At 39.7% G+C, this 17990-nt stretch overlaps 1 protein-coding gene across 11 annotated transcripts in view; it reads right to left on the bottom strand.

Annotated features, from left to right (window-relative positions):
* Positions 1–17990, bottom strand: part of MAST4 (microtubule associated serine/threonine kinase family member 4) — a 610376-nt gene that overhangs the window by 290767 nt on the left and 301619 nt on the right. For all 11 annotated transcript variants that reach the window (XM_070476769.1, XM_070476765.1, XM_070476766.1 and 8 more), the window contains one exon: positions 272–303. In XM_070476769.1, coding sequence (XP_070332870.1) covers positions 272–303 — 32 coding nt within the window. The remainder of the gene's footprint in view (positions 1–271; positions 304–17990) is intronic.

The raw sequence follows: 17990 nt of genomic DNA, 5'->3' as shown, positions 1-17990 counted from the left end.
ATTTTTAAATTCAAGGTTATCCCAGGAATAATGCATTTTGGCTGACAGTATGAGTGAGGAACAAACCCTGGAAATTTTCTTCAAGTTATTTTGAAATCATTAATTCTGACATTTGTAAATAAGTGCAAAGTTTTGTCTTTTCCTAATTCAGTTGATTATCACTAATCTTTTGATTGCCATTGAAAATCTAACAAGTCAGAGAATAATGACATTATATACTGTATCCCAAAATACGAATGAATCAATAAGGAAACTAAATTATTCTACTTACAGACTTCCTCTTCTGGGGAGACTCAGCTCCTTCTGCAAAAGAAAAAACAAAACATGTATATGAGATGCTGACTTGAACAAGGAAACACAAACTTTAACGGACACAATGGACCAACTAGACCTAATTGACATCTATAGGACGTTTCACCCCAAAACAATCAACTTCACCTTTTTCTCAAGTGCACACGGAACCTTCTCCAGAATAGATCACATCCTGGGCCATAAATCTAGTCTTGGTAAATTCAAAAAGATTGAAATCATTCCAGTCATCTTTTCTGACCACAGTGCAGTAAGATTAGATCTCAATTACAGGAAAAGAATTATTAAAAATTCAAACATATGGAGGTTAAACAACACGCTTCTGAATAACCAACAAATCATAGAAGAAATCAAAAAAGAAATCAAAATATGCATAGAAATGAATGAAAATGAAAACACAACAACCCAAAACCTATGGGACACTGTAAAAGCAGTGCTAAGGGGAAGATTCATAGCATTACAGGCCTACCTCAAGAAACAAGAAAAAAGTCAAATAAATAACCTAACTTTACACCTAAAGCAACTAGAGGAGGAAGAAATGAAGAACCCCAGGGTTAGTAGAAGGAAAGAAATCTTAAAAATTAGGGCAGAAATAAATGCAAAAGAAACTAAAGAGATCATAGCAAAAATTAACAAAGCTAAAAGCTGGTTTTTTGAAAAAATAAACAAAATTGACAAACCATTAGCAAGATTCATTAAGAAACAAAGGGAGAAGAACCAAATTAACAAAATTAGAAATGAAAATGGAGAGATCACAACAGACAACACTGTGGTGTTGAGAACACAAGTGGTGCTGGGAAAACTGGTCAACCACTTGTGAAAGAATGAAACTAGAACACTTTCTAACACCATACACAAAAATAAACTCAAAATGGATTAAAGATCTAAATGTAAGACCAGAAACTATAAAACTCCTAGAGGAGAACATAGGCAAAACACTCTCCGACATAAATCACAGCAGGATCCTCTATGACCCACCTCCCAGAATATTGGAAATAAAAGCAAAAATAAGCAAATGGGACCTAATGAAACGTAAAAGCTTTTGCACAACAAAGGAAACTATAAGCAAGGTGAAAAGACAGCCCTCAGATTGGGAGAAAATAATAGCAAACGAAGCAACAGACAAAGGATTAATCTCAAAAATATACAAGCAATACCTGCAGCTCACTTTCAGAAAAATAAATGACCCAATCAAAAAATGGGCCAAAGAACTAAACAGACATTTCTCCAAGGAAGACATACAGATGGCTAACAAACACATGAAAAGATGCTCAACATCACTCATTATCAGAGAAATGCAAATCAAAACCACAATGAGGTACCATTATACACCAGTCAGGATGGCTGCTATCCAAAAGTCTACAAGCAATAAATGCTGGAGAGGGTGTGGAGAAAAGGGAACCCTTTTACACTGTTGGTGGGAATGCAAATTAGTACAGCCACTATGGAAAACAGTGTGGAGATTTCTTAAAAAGCTGGAAATAGAACTGCCATATGACCCAGCAATCCCACTTCTGGGCATACACACCGAGGAAACCAGATCTGAAAGAGACACGTGCACCCCAATGTTCATCGCAGCACTGTTTATAATAGCCGGGACATGGAAGCAACCTAGATGCCCATCAGCAGACAAATGGATGAGGAAGCTGTGGTACATATACACCATGGAATATTACTCAGCCATTAAAAAGAAATTATTTGAATCAGTTCTAATGAGATGGATGAAACTGGAGCCCATTATACAGAGCGAAGTAAGCCAGAAAGATAAAGACCATTACAGTATACTAACACATATATATGGAATTTAGAAAGATGGTAACGATAACCCTATATGCAAAACAGAAAAAGAGACTCAGATGTATAGAACAGACTTGTGGACTCTGGGAGAAGGCGAGGGTGGGATGTTTCAAGAGAACAGCATCGAAACATGTACATTATCTAGGGTGAAACAGATCACCAGCCCAGGTTGAATGCATGAGACAAGTGCTCGGGCCTGGTGCACTGGGAAGACCCAGAGGGATCGGGTGGAGAGAGAGGTGGGAGGGGGCACCGGGATGGGGAATACATGTAAATCCATGGTTAATTCATTTCAATGTATGACAAAAACTACAGAAATGATGTAAAGTAATTAGCCTCCAACTAATAAAAATAAATGGAAAAAAAAAAAAAAGAGATGCTGACTTAACCTTAGACTATTAGGACACCAAACAGGTAACATAAAATGTATCTTCCTTGTTATGCTTGATTTTGCATTTTCTATACTGAAGAGATTTTAGTGCAATTATTTTATACTGAATCCCTTCTTACTGTGTTTAAGGTTCAAACACAGATTACCTAAATTCCAGAGTAGAAAAGACATCAATCCCTCCAAAGCAATGACTGTCAAATACTGAGTTGAGCTACATGACACTATAATTGAGGGTAAGGGAAATCTGAGCAAACAAAGAACTTAACCAAAGAGGAAATAGAAGGAGGAGGGGAAATTCTGCAGGATTATAATTAAGTGAAAGGTGAAATGAAAAGGGAGGTAAATCAGACTATTTGCCCCCAACAGAAATAAACTCAGGCAAAACGTTGTGTCTACCAAAGATCATAATTTTAAAAAGATACACAGCAAAAGGTTTCCTGCTGGTATTATTTTTTAAAGCAAATGTAACTTATGATTTAGGGTATTTTTTAAAGTAGGTTAATGAGCCTCTAAAAAGGTAACCAGACAGCAACAACAATTAATAGATTGCTTTATAGTTTCAAAGGATGCTCTCACACTTATCTCAAATTAAGATCATTATCTACATTTCTATGGTGTGTCTATGGGAAAACAAAACAAAACAACCTAGCAAACAAGCCAAACAAACCAATAAAAAGGGATACAGAAATACTTCCACCCACTAATGGAGCTTTCAGAGGCCTGGGCATTCGAGAATGATTATTTGATGATGATAACTAAAGAATAGGAAGCAATGAGTCATCTGGCTATTTTAACTCAAAATTTGAAAGGCTTGCCTAAATTTGGGCCTCCATTCCCATAATTATCATTTATTTTTTTGCCCACCTGGAGTTCAAACATCATTTTCTGAAAGGTGCTTCCCCTTCAGCTTCAAACTCACCTTTCCTGCTCCCTGTTTTTATTGGATCCTTAAATGTTTGTCATGGCCTGTGGCCTCCCATCTTACTTCTAAACCATGCAATTTACTTCAGCACAGCTTACCAAAAAAAACGGACTTGAGAGTAGCAGGCCAGAGGAGGATCCTGCTTTAAACAGAACTTAATCAAAGTTATTACTTTACTCTCTTATTAACTGGAAAATATATTTTGATGATTAATTGCAAGGAAAAAAAAAAACTTTTTTGGGACAGAGTATTTTCTCCCTTTTCCCAATAGCTAACCATTTTCTTTTCGAGCGCTGCAGGGTTCAGCGGTGGAATGCTTTTTGTTGCTTTGAGTTTTTCTTTAATCCTTCATTAGCCCCAAGAAATTATAGTGTTTGCTGAACTTAGCCCCTGATTCCAAAACATAAATGCACCTTTATTTACTAAAGCCTCTAATGAGGAGAGAAACATCTCTGACCAAGACAGTTTTCTTTGGAAACTGACATGTAAATAGAACAACCAATGAATAATTTTCTATACATGTGTCTTGGGTTATGACAAGCCCTGAGAAATCTGTTTTGTATTTAGATTAAAAAGAAAAAGAAGAAAGAACTCCCTGGAAGTGATCATTCACCAGAGAGTTTCTTTTAAAAAGAAATTACTGATCTGAAAAGGAATACATACATATAACTGAATCACTGGGCAGTACACCTAAAGTCGACACACTATGGCAAAGCAACTATGCTTCCATAAATAAAGAGAAAAAAATCCCTGAGACCTACTTACAGCAAAAGGCCTAGAGCTTAATTAAACAAATAAATACTTCTGTTTAGTAAGCTCATCTGACAGCAGCTTTAAAAGAAAAGGAGGGGTACCTGAGGTGTTATCATTAATAACAGAAAAGAAGTCAGATGTTGTTTCAAGTCTGTAGGTAAACAGATCACTCAGAAGATAAGAGGGGAAAGGCCAAATAAATGATCCCCAAATAGTTCAATCAATCATATTCCACCAAATGACCCAACCGAAAGCTGGCTGCTTTGCTCTGAGAAAAAAAAAAAAAAAAAACTGCTGAAATCGCAAGATAAGGGATACAAAGCCAATTCTGCTTTTAATCAGAAAGTCTTTCCAACAGCTCTAGAATTATGAGTTCTAAACAAGAAGAAGGTCACAGTGGGAAACCGCGCACTGCCGCCCCCGGGACGGGAGCCGAGGTTGCAGGCAGAGGGGTAGGGGACATTGAATAGGCCACTGTCCACTGACCCCCAGGGTCCACGCCAGCCAAGCTGAGGAGCTAATCCACCTGACGACTTGAATGTCAGGCGCGGAACTGGAAACTCAATTTGGTAGCAAATTGGAATCAGATGTGACAGTAATAAAGTGAGAGAAATGAATGTGCTGTGGCCAAGACCTTGTGAACAATGGCTGCAAAAGCTGCAAATACCAGGAAGACTGAGATATTGCAGATGGAGTCAGGAGGGGCTGTGGCCCTGCCTCGCGGGACCATACGCTGATGAACCTAAACTGGTTGGATGCAAATGAGCAACAATAGGCACTTACTGCTCCAACCCCCGTGATACTGCGTGTGTGTCCTCATCTTATTCTCCCAGTGTCAGGACAAGGTCACTAATACACACTTATATAATCAGGTAAGACATACGGTATTGGGCTCAGACAGTAAAGGATCTGCCTGCAATGCAGGAGACCCAGGTTGATCCCTGGGTTGGGAAGATCCCCGTGGAGAAGGAAATGGCAGCCCACTCCAGTATTCCTGCCTGGAGAAGGACGGTATTAGTGCCATGCGCGTGTGTGTGTGTGTGCTCTGTCGCTTCTGACTCTCGGTGACTCCGTGGACTGTAGCCCACCAGGCTCGTCTGTCCACGGATTTCTCAGGCATGAATACTGGAGTGAGTAGCCATTTCCTACTCCAGGGGATCTTCTAAACCTAGGGATGGAAACTCCATCTCCTGCAGTGGCAGGCAGATTCTTTACCATTATGCTACCTTTTAGTACCAGCCATAAACCAAAGCTTGTGCTGAGTATATGGGGAACCTGTGTTAAAAATTTAGCATAAGAACAGAGAAGGGAAGAGGGCAGAGAGAGAAGAGAGGGCAAGAAACATCCATCTGAACTAAAAAGTGTGATTATTAATCATCATAGGTTAAAGAAATGCATATGAGTATACTTAAGAATATTAGAATTTTAAAATTATTTTCATCGATGTTGATTCTTCAGTGACTTCTAATATTTTTTAGAATCACGTTATATCATTATTTGCTTAATATTATGATCTTCTTTGCCTCCTTTTCTATAAATTTTAACTGGCAAAAATATTTTCAGTGTACATACACTAAAAATAAAGATGAAGAAAAGTTAATCGGCCTAAGTGCTTTGTTGTTCATTTTGTGATCTCTTGATAAGACTGAGGACACACAGGTTCCTCAGGTTCATGAAGAGAATTTCTGTGAGTCCAGAAAGAAGAGAAAGCATAATAGGTGATTCTTTTCCTTTCCTTTTCCTTTTGGCCAACCTTGGCCTCAAACAGAGAAAACAACTTGTCTTATTCATAAAGACAACTGAGAAATAGCTGCAATGTTTAATATGTATGCAATATCCACAATGGCAACTTTAAAAATATATACTATTTCTGAAATGTTTAATAGCTCTTCATACACAAATAAAATAACATGGTTATATCTGCCATGAAATCTTTGAACTATTCTTTTTAACTGATAGGCCAGCTATGATTTTAAAAAGAAAGGAGAAGTTCATAGATAGTGTTACAAATAAGATATCCCCTCCTTCAAGAGGTGGGGCTTCATTCTCTTCCCCTGGAAAGGGGTTGTACTTAGTTCATGCCTGCTAAGTCGCTCAGTCGAGTCTGACTCTTTGGGACCCCATGGACTGTAGCCCACCAGGCTCCTCTGTCCATGGGGATTCTACAGGCAAGAATACTGGGGTGGGTTGCCATGCCCTCCTCCAGGGGATCTGCCTAGGGATCCCCAGGGATCAAACTAGCGTTAGTGTCTCTGACATCTCCTGCACTGGCAGGTGGGTCCTTTGACCACCACTAGCACCACCTGGGAAGCCCTGGACTTGGTCATTCCTTTCCAAGCAGAAAGGAGGGAAAGGGAAAAGCAGCAACTTCTCAGTGGAGAAACCTGGCAAACACCATCTGAACCAACCAACGTTAATGATACCAACGACAAGCATAGGTATCATGTGCCCCTGCTATGATGTGATGGGAAGGACTTCACCTCTGTGGCATTCTTGCCCAAAATCCTGAGTTCCAGTTTCATCCTGGGGAACAAAAAAAGCACCAGAGAAACCCAAACTTAGGGTCATCTATAGACACCTTCACAACTGTCAGGGTTGTGAAAAAACAAGGAACAACTGGGAAACTGTCACAGATCAGAGAAGACGCAGGAGAAACAATGACTAAAGGCAATGTTGGATCCTAGACTGGCTTTTGACTCATTAAAAAGAACACTAGTGGAAAACCTGGTGATAGTCAAATAAAGTGTGTAGTTTAGTTAATAGTAATGTATAAATGTCAATTTCATAATTTTGACAAGTGCATTATGGTTATATGTTAACACTAGTGGAAACTGAGGGAAGGGTATCCAAAAATTCAACCATCTTGCAACTTTTCTACAAATCTCCAATAATTTCAAAAATTTTTTAAAGTTCTCTAAAAGAAGGAGAGAGAAGTAGGGAGAAAGAAAAACGCTGTGTGTGCATGTGCGTATTTTAGAGCAGTGGTCCTTACCCTTTTTGGCACCAGCAACTGATTTTGTGGAAGATAATTTTTCCATGGACTGGGGGTCGGGGGGATGGTTTTGGATGATTCAAGTGCATTACATTTACTGTGCACTTTATTTCTAACCTAATGCTGCTGCTGATTTAACAGGAGGTACCAGTCTCTGGAAGTTAGGGACATCTAAGTTAGGGCATGGAAGGTATGAATTAATAAATACCAAAATAGTCTAAGCTTACTATAAGGTCATATTTAATCCAGTACTTTAGAAGGTTATAGAATAGTCTAAATGAGAGAAGATTGTGAGAGGGACCATCAGTGAAGACGGTCAGAGCCAGGTTTGAGATATGTTTTTATAGAAGTTACGAAAGAATTGGCCTGTGGAAGATGGAAGAGAAAGCCAGAAAGGGTCAAAGTTCTTGGCCTGATCAAGTAGAGTTTGAGGGAGGAATATTTCAGTCTGGATATGTCACATTCAAAATGTCTGTGAGAACAACAAGGAGAAACTTCCAAACAGGTGGTTGGACAAATGAACCTGGGGTTCAGGAAAGAGATCAGGGCTGGAAATAGACTTTGAAATGATTAATGTATAAGATGGTATGTAAAACCATGGCCCGGAAGAGAAAGGAGCAGAGAGGACAGACAGAAAAAGAAGTGGCACATACACACAGAAGTATTCATACAGAGCCACTTCAAATCTACAAGTGGGGAGAAGTTTGCTACAGTGGTACAGGCTGTGGAATGATGTGCTAACCTATGCAAACCCTCAAACCACACAAACTGAAAGAAGCTAGCAAGCAAAAACACTACTGGGTAGATACCAGCTCTCACACAAGACGGCTTCACAGACAAGGTCCGAAAATGGGCAGGAGCTAGGAAATGAACCCCCAGAGAACATGACGTCCTCTGGGGAACAGCCCCCTTAGGACACCCCTGCTGCTCAAAGCTCAGCTCAGCTTCCCTCTGGGAAGGATTCGACAGGTCCCAGCACCTTCCCCTCAGCACTGGGGCAGGCACTCCCCTTGAGTGTCCCATTTCTGATGGGTATCAGCGTGATACACCTGGAGCCCTGCCCTAACTGCCCGGGGGCAGGAACAAGGAAACTCTGTGCTCCCTTCCTGAGCACAGTAAGAGGTGGGGCCAGATCCTCCAGGCTTCACACCCCAGGAGGTCCTCCAAAAGAAAGGGAAGAGGATTTGGAATTCGGTAACCCACCCTCCCCACACCCCTAACAGAAAAGCAAAATCCTGCAAACAAATAGAACCCTGGTAGCCAGCAGGCACCACTTCCTCACTATTTTCCAGAAACCATTAGATTTAAAGTTCCCATACTCCTCCATATCATCTTCCCTTAATTAGTCATCAGTGGCCTCACCCTGTCATCAAGGGTGACTTCCACTACTCAGCACTGACAGACAAACCATTAATTTAGGGAGAGAGTTTAAAAAGCCAAGATGTACAAGGCAGTGTATCAGGCACTGTTAGGGACACGTAAGGAGAAAACAAAACAGATTCAAAAGCTACTTGGGGAAACACACATAGACAGGACAAAAGAGATATCACCAGGTGCAAGAGTATGCAGTATAATTTCAATGAGTAAATGGTAACAGGGGAGAGAAAATAAAAGGGGATGAGATAACTCAGCTCAAGCAGTGGTTCTGAATGCAGCCTGGCTACCCATCAGTGTCACCCAGGGAGTTCTGACAAATATCGATGTCTGAACACCACCCTACAGATGGAGAGAGAGAGTTGTTTGTATATGTTGTTTCATGAGGCTGGCACTTCTAAGTACCCTTAAGGGCACATTAGTTGGATTTTTTTTAATGGAATACTACTTTTCTAGCTGTCATTATAGTAGGGAAGTTTGAGGCTTTTATTGTTATTTCCCTTCCAAGTGGGAAGCACAGTAGGGCAAGGAAGGGTGCCCCAAGTGGAACTTTTCCTACTCAATGGGGTGTAAATTTAACTAGGGGTATAGGCTCAGCCAGGGATTGGCTCTTTTAAAGGAAGGTTTTCAGCCCCATTTTTCTGACCTCCATTTCTGAGAATTACTTGTGAAGGCAGAAGCAGGGGACAGAAGAATACACACCACACCCCAGAACCAGATCTTACATGAAAGGCTTGGTTCTGAAACTGAGTTCTACTCAGAAGTGGCTCACGTTCAAACCACCCTTGAAAAATCCAGTGAATTGCCCATAAAGCACACAGCTCTCTACAAACAAACTGTAGAATAAAGCTGGAAAAGCAGCAGGTAGAAATCTACAGAGATGCCTGGACTTTTAAACCATCCAACCTGTAAAATACCACTGAAATCTCTCTCACAGTGAGAATGGGAGTTGGGTGGAGAATCTTCAAGGATTTTCCTTTCTTGCAGGTTTTACTTCATTCGATTTCTGTATCTATAACCATAGTGCACTTTAACATATTTATTTGTGGCAGTAAAGTTCAACAAAATAAACCATAAAAGGCACACTAAAATGCTTGCTTGGTTTTCGTGTAAATTTTACTTGATCACAACCACATGCTCACTTTCTCTGACAAAACACAAAACACTGCCTTCCTTTCTGAGTTAGCTTTTTCTGCCTTGAACTGAAATTAACATGGTCCTCAACACTTGGCATTCACCTCCTACACCTTTCCATATACAAGTTCCTCAGTCACAATATGGGTGTCTGGCTCTTTGGGTTTTGTAAGATACTATAAAAAATGGAGTCTACAAATTTCCTAACAAATAATTCACTTGGCTGCTTGATGCAACACTCCAGCCTTCCCATGAAGTGTCCAGAGATGAGTGATTGCCCAGGACTGCAAAGCCAGGAGATGGTGGATGCAAAATCTGAACCTGCATTATTCAGCCACAGTTTTCTCCTACATTCCAAGGGGAAAGTGCCAGAAAGCAGGTCAAAGTGGTGATGTGAGCAACGGTGGCGGGTGGGGGGGGGTTGAATGAGTACTTAAGCAGAGAGGGTTGGCTTTAATAAAAAATATATAAATAAAGTATTTTTTAAAAAGAGGGCAGTTTTTCCTTTTAAAAGGAAGAAAAGTATAGGTAAGAACAGATACCTTTTAGACAACAAAGGAAAACTGAAGCAATTTACTTAGAGTTCTGTAATTTCAGAAACAGAAGGCAAAATCTTCTGCCAAAGGTGAAAACAAGGGACACATGTGGGGATTAAAGCAAGCAAAATATTTTTTGGTTTTTCTTTTATCCATTGAGCACTTTTTAGTAAAGGCTGATGAGGCAAGTGCGGGGGTTAAAGGACTTGGCTTGCTTTAGAATATAGTGTGGAAAAGCCTGGAACACGAGTTTTTTTTTTCCAAAATATGCAGTAGTACCAAGGGAGGGGGGTGATCAGTTTTCTTTAAGGAGATTCAAGATGGTTTCTTGCCCAGTAATGTTTCCCATCATTAATAAAAACAAAATCTGGTGGAACTGACACTATTCTTGACCGCCAGGCTTAGCTCAGGTTAGGTTAAACTGATGGCAAAGTTCAGCATTTGGGCCAAAGTAATTGGTTCAAAGATAGCATCTGATTCAATCTGGGAAAACAAGATGCCAAATAATGTGTGCTCTGGGCTCCTGGGAAAGAACTCCTTCCCTTTTCCAAAAGAGCTAGCAAGAAAGGAGGAGCGTTAATCCCAACACTCTAACAACAGCTGTAGGGTAGAAGGCAACAGAGAAGAAAGACAGGTAGAAACTGGGTCTTGGGTGATTTCTTTGAATTAATGGATCCAGTCTTGCCTCTACCTGAATTTCTCAGTTATGGGAGCCAATCAAGTCCCTTCATTGTTTAAACCAGTTTAACTTGCTGTTTCTGCTCCTTGCAAATCAAATATTCCCAAGTGACGCAATACTTAAGCCTGGCCTTTCTTCAGAGGCATCTGGGAGTTGACTAGGCAGCCTCAGGAGTGGGCGAGGAAAGGGGCATTCCAGAAGAGCGAATGGATGCAGCAAAGCAGGGTGGAGTGAAACAGCATATAGCTCTCAGTAAACTTGGAAAGGCCAGAACAGAAGGTAGAAAGAAAAAAATAAGAGGACAGGAGTATGGAGGCAGACACAGGGAAAACCATGGGATTTTAGGAGAGTCTGTCTTTATCCTATAGGCAAGGAGGAATTCACAGAACATTTTAAGCAGAATAAGATGGTTAAATTTACATGTCTAAAAGGATCGCTCTGGTAACAGGGGGTAAATGAGTTACACAGGAAAGTAACTCAGAGGCTTATTCATTTATCCTGGAAGCAAAGCTCAGTGGCAGGACCAAGAAAGAGACAGTGGGGAAAGAGAGGAGGGGCAGATTCAAGAGAGAAATGTGTGTCTGGGGTCTATGGGAGCTGAAAAGAAGTGCTTAACTTCTGGGAAGGTTTAGAACATTTAGGAGCTAAGTGAGTTAGAGAATCCACCTTCAGTGTAGGAGACGCAGGAGATGTGGGTTCGATCTGTGGACAGAAAAGATACCTTGGAGTAGGAAATGACAACACACTCCAGTATTCCTGCCTGGGAAATCCCATGCACAGAGAAGCCTGATGGGCTACAGTCCATGGGGACTCAAAGAGTCAGATAGGTCTGGGCAACTAAACCACTACCAAGGGCAGGGCACCATCCAGAGGTGAAAGAAGAGGGCCATTCAAAAGTTAAATCATGGAATCTGAATGTGGATAAGGGGATGCAAAACCATTTTATTTAGACCAGAGGATCCCTGATGGGAGAGAATGTGAGAGAGATTTGCAAAGTAAAATTAGAGCAAAGGTCAGGTCTTCAGAATTTTTTTTTTTTTTTTAATGTGGACCATTTTTTAAGTCTTTATTGAATTTGTTACAATATAGCTTCTGTATTATGCTTTGACTTTTTGGCCAAGAGGCATATGGGATCTTAGTTTGAACCCTCACCCCCTGCATTGGAAGAAAAGTTTTAACCACTGGACAACAAAGGAAGTCTCCCCAAGTTTTTCTTGCATGAAAGTTAAATATTAATCACAACCCCCTTTTCCACTTTAAATTTTTTACACAATTGGTGGGAATTGTATTTCTTTACTAAGCCCATCTTTATCCATCTAATCACAGTTCCTAATGTTGACTGCATGGTGATATACATTATCTTCTTTAATTTTCACTATTATTTTCATTTTGCAGAACTAAGGCCCGGACCAATAAGTAGTGACACAGGTCACAGAGCTGGTAAATGGCTTAGCTTGTCTTTGAATCCACATCGGTCTGAGTCCAGGACAGTTTTAATCACTTTTCATCACCAAGTAAGATTTGGTGCACTTGTATTAGGGACAAACCCGTCCGCCAACCGCTCCCCCCCCCCCACCCCACCCCAAGCAGGCTATACTGAGTTGCATTCAGAGTTGATAACACAGGGGCAATTACTCTTAGAAAGGAGTATTATAACACCGCTTTGCAGCTCTTTCTAAGCAAATTTCACACTTAAAGTAGTTTTATAGACTCTGGTCTTATTTGAAGCAAAGCTTTGCAAACACGTTACTTTTAACACGGACCTTTTAAAGTAGAAAAGCGTAACAAGTCAAATTATTGGTTAACCCCAAGTAAACGAGCAAATGAAACAAGCTTCCTTTCCAGACAATTACTAGGGTTTTGATGCTTCCTAACATGTTACACCCTTGATATCAAAAAATCAAGCTTGAGAATCTCCCATTTATATACATACCTCCTTCCAATTCAGTATGATATAAGGGAAATCTGCTTCTTGAGTTTCCACATTTCTGCAAAGTTTCCTGAGTAGCAGGGATCAAACTCTAGGAGTAGCTCGTATTAATGACATCTCCAGTTGATTGAGTGCTTACTATATACTAAGTGAGGTGAGTTTATTTCCTCAAGGTTAGGAGCTTCCAGCCCACAGTCATACAGTATTTTCTGTGCTCATTTTCTTCTTAAGGAACAAAATACTGTCTCTTTCAAGCAAAAGTGTGCCATCTTTGAAATTAAAGAAATTTGTTTTGATCAAATTAGAGGAGCCACAGCCCTTTGCAACAAAAGAAGTAAAACAAGAAAACTGATATTAGATCAACCAAACTTTGTGTTAAACAGAAATTCTTATTTAAGTTCATTGTATACTTCATAGTGATTAAAGGAACAGGATCGAGATTCAGATATATCTATGTTCTAATAAAAGTCAATGCTGGAAAACATCCTTGAAAAATCTCTTTAACATCTCTAAGATTCAGTCTTCTAAGTTATAAAATGAGGCTACTATAACCTATGTCATAGGTGTGGAGAAGCCTGAGAACACACGTGAAGCCCGTAGCACAATTTTGAACACACAAACATCCCAGACGTCAGCCACGACTAGTGGCTGAAGTGTGACACTCACATCAGATGTGCCACCTGGGGCACGAGTGCGAAATGGGTAAGACCAAAGAGCAAGTGCTCAGGATGCCGCTCTCCTCCGTGCTGACTGTAGAACCTGGGCACAGTTCTGTCAAACAACTGGAAGATTCCAAGCAAAGCAGGCTTCAGTGAAAACACACACCCTGTTACTAATCAGGACAAAAAATTCCTTTAGCAGAAGGAGATCATATACAAATATTGAACATTTGAATTGCCTTTAAGACAGTATACTTTAGAGGTCCTTCAGGACTAGAAAATTAAGGTCACTGTAGACAAGTTTTGTGATTCTCCTTTTTCCTTCCAAAGAGACTTATGAAGGCTTGTGATAAATACATGCGTCGGCCCTGCCACTTAACTATGTTTCTTGTTACTTGGGAAAGCCTGTGACCTACAGTGAGCTTAGATAAAAAGGCAACACTGCACAGCTGTGCCCTGCAAGGCTCCACAATTTTTTCAGGTCTTCCATCCATTACCAGAAAATTACAGTAAATTCAAAATATTGATCTGCACACCCTTATATGGGAAGAAAGTTACCATCGACTTTTATTGCTTATTGTTGGGTACAATTCCCTGGAATCAATAAAAGCTACAATGTTCATAAGCTTCTAAAAGGCTAGTTAATATAGTGGATATGAGACACCTCTTAGGATCACTATAAATCTATAGGATTCTTCAAGAGAACAGTGCAAACATCTTCACTGTTCAAAAGCCTTATTTGATTTTATAATCTTCTCATTACCCAGGAAAACACCCTGGGAAAGAAATGAATATCAAAGGTAGGCAATAAAAATTAAGCAACTAGGAAGGACTGTGCTTAACAGTTTTTCTCTTTTACCTGTTGGTTCCCCCTGCATTTCCAAACCAACGTTACTGTCCAATCCAGAGACAGTCTCTAAGAGTTGTGACTTTTTTTTAAAGGGTGTCTTAACACAGATTTGAGATGAGTTTTCTTGATCGAGGGTTCTAGGTTCCAGCAAAGGCGATTGCTTGCCCATAAACAACATTTCAACCACTCCTACTTTAAAGAATCAATATCCTTTTATGAACCAATTTTTAAAAATCATATAATAACTCAAAGGCTCCATTAAAATTACAGACAATTTTAACACAAAAAGAAAAAGGCTTTTTATAGAACAAGGAAACGGAATTGGATGACACTATTTGGCCAGTGATAGTGAATTTATTCAGCTGAGATTAATCATTTTTATTTACTAAAGACACTCTGTAGTTTATCTAACAGTCACTATTCTGAAAGCCCATTTTAGTGTAGAAATTTACAGGCAAATCAGCTCAAGGGAGCTCTTGAAGTGCTATATGAAGCTAATACACACAAGTCTGTTTTCTTCTGAACCACTCTTCTCCATCTAAATGCAAAAGACGACACTTAAAATGTACATATAAAATGTATGAGAGCAATGGAAGATTAATGACACACATATTCAAATAATCAATAATGTGTCTTAAGCCTTTAATGGTATTGAAATTTACTGTAAAGAGGTCACAGAATAAAATAAACAATTGCCTTATAAAGGATATATTTTACTTAGTGAGTAATAGGTTCTATTTGTTAAAGGGATACTGGATCTTTTTTGAAGTTAATTTGTCCAATGTGTTATTTCAAATAACATCAGTTGAAAGAATGCTGGAATAGGGAACCCTAAGATGGAACACAGAGGAAGGTAGGATCCCCTATTTCACGCTTAATACCTTCCGCTCCATCACACTATGAAGGCTAGTGCTGTGGAGCTGAAGCTGTGGTACATGTAATCAAGTGGGCTCCAGACTCTGTGCTACACATCTTTTCCTACAGTATTTCATTTTAGCCTTACCCTACCCTGCAGTTACAGGAAGGGTGACCACCATTTTTTTCTGATGGGGAAATTGAACCCTAGAAAAGTAATCCTGTGATTTTGCCAAGGTCAGATGTCTCATGTTAAGGAAAGCAGAGCAAAGACAATGCAGCCTTGATGACCCTTTCCCATACCACGCCGGCCCTGGACACCCTACCAACCAACATTTTTATATGAGAAATAATAAACCCTTATTTATTTAAGCTGCAATTTGTTGTGTTTTGGGTCATTGGCAGCTAAACATGTTCCTGATATGCTCCAAAAATAGTAGTGAACTTTGCAAGTCAGCTTTGGAGCAGTGTATCCAAAAGCATACCTGGCCTCAAGACAACCCTGACACCATCTCTGAGCATCAGAAGGGCCAGTGCTTGGTACCCAGAGGAAATGACCAAATGTTGCTTAAATTAGGATTAAGTTATGTACTGTGCTTGTGCTTAGTCGCTCAGTCGTGTCCGACTCTTTGGGACCCCAAGGACTGTAGCCCACCAGGCTCCTCTGTCCATGAGGATTCTCCAGGCCAGAACACTGGAATGGGTTGCCATACCCTCCTCCAGGGGATCTTCCCAACCCACGGATCGAACTCAGGTCTCCCGCATTGCAGGTGGATTCTTTACCAGCTGAGCCATCAAGGAAGCCCCAAATTAGGATCAGGTTCTATGAGAAGCAAAATCCTTGGAAACACTGATTACAGGCCTGTCAATGAGGTTCCCTTTTCCAAAACCAATTTGGGAGGTCCACACAGCGTGTGTTAATAACTTTGGAGTTAACCGAAGTGATTTTAAACTTAATGGTATCACATTTGTGATGGTTAATTAGCAGAAAATATTATAGTGTAGCAGTTTTTGCCTTTTTTTAAGCATCAAAAGCAATGAAAGGCTTTGGGTTTTAATTGTTTCTTCCCTAAGACTGAATTCTATTTTCATTGCAAAGATAGAATCCTTTCTCTTAAAGTCAGGATGACCTCTTGTGTGGTTTTCAGATCACAAGGACTACAATATGGGTGGACATTTAAACTGAAGACCTAAGAAAGTTCTCATAAGGTGGTATCTTATTTTTATTAACTGAAAAAATTAAGTAATTTCCAAGCAAGAAGATCTCCCCCTTATCACATGTGAATGCTGCCATTTGTAATACAGGACCAAGCTTAGGTAGTTTCAACTTTGGTTTCTATTTACACTAATTAAGTTCTTTCTTTTAAAAATAAAAAGCATACTAGACTTACCGTACTGACATGATTACTATATTACACAGATGCTATGTGTTCACACACTGAATTACGCAGTTATCACCTTGGAAACCTAAAATTGATAGTTAAATCTGGACTCACAGTCTATAAGATTAAAAAAAAAAAACAGTATAAACTACCTATACCATAACATAGTGTGAACAAAGGAGGAAAATAATCAACTCTAGCACACTGAAGAACACAAAATTATAAGCAGCCTAAACTATCTTTTAAAGTCACACAATTTAGACAAGTTGCTGAATTTGCACTAACACTTTTAAATGGTTCTGTCACTTTAAATGGGAGTTAAAAAAAAAAAGAGAGAGAAAGGAAACTAAATAACATAACTATATACCAATCAGGGAAAAAGTATTAATAGTTAAGTAAAATAGATTGTCAAAGAACTACATGTCTCTTTTTCTTCAGATATAATTGACATATTATATAAGTTCAAGGTATACAACATTGATTTGATACATTTGTATTGCAATATAATTGTCATTGTAGCATCAGCCAACAGCTCTATCACCTCATATAAATATCATTTCCTCTAGTGATGGAAAAAATTAAAATCTAGTCTCTTAGCAAGCTTAATGCTTACAATATAGTTTGTGGTCTATAATCACTGTACTGTGTATTAGGTCTCCAGGACTTGCACGTGTGCTAAGTCACTTCAGTCATGCCGCCTCTTTTTGACCCTATGGACCGTAACCTGCCAGGCTCCTCTCTCCATGGTGTTCTCCAGGCAAGAATACTGGAGTGGGTTGCCATGCCTTCCTCCAAGGATATTCCTGACCCAGGGATCGAACCTGCATCTTTTACCTCTCCTGCATCAGCAGGCAGGTTCTATACACCCTTAAACTTCTCTCCCATTTCTCTACCCCGAGTCCCTGGTAACACCAGGGTACTGTCATTTTTTCCAGTCCAGTATTTTTTTAAGATTCTACATGTAAAATATTACTCACATACACACACACACACACACACACATTATATATATTCTATCTTTTAAAAATAGAATCTAAATATAAAAACCCTAAGTGCTAAGTACTCTATGCAAATTGAATTAAGTTACTAACCCATGTGTCCTTAGGCTCACCAGGATGAAAGTGCTGAGATGGCAGACTCCTAGGAGGGCAGCCAGGCAGGGTGGCTCAGGAACCTGGCTTAGCAGGATGGCCCTGGACAAACGACATACCCTCACTGGAAGTGATCAGTCATAAGAGCTCACAGTGTCACTGTGCGGATTAAATGAAAGAATACACATGAAGTATCTAGAAAATTGACTGGCACACATTGAGCACACTAGTATTAGGTTATCATCCTATCTTAAATATTCATTCACAAATCTGACATAGCAGCCCTAAGGTTTTGCAATTTGAAAGTATAAAGTGTTCATCTACATAATAGGTAGT

The sequence above is a fragment of the Odocoileus virginianus genome, chromosome 14 (assembly GCF_023699985.2).
Source record: "Odocoileus virginianus isolate 20LAN1187 ecotype Illinois chromosome 14, Ovbor_1.2, whole genome shotgun sequence".
Taxonomy (NCBI): Eukaryota; Metazoa; Chordata; class Mammalia; order Artiodactyla; family Cervidae; genus Odocoileus; species Odocoileus virginianus.
The sequence above is the reverse complement of the archived record's forward strand: the minus strand, read 5'-3'. Positions and strand labels throughout refer to the sequence as shown.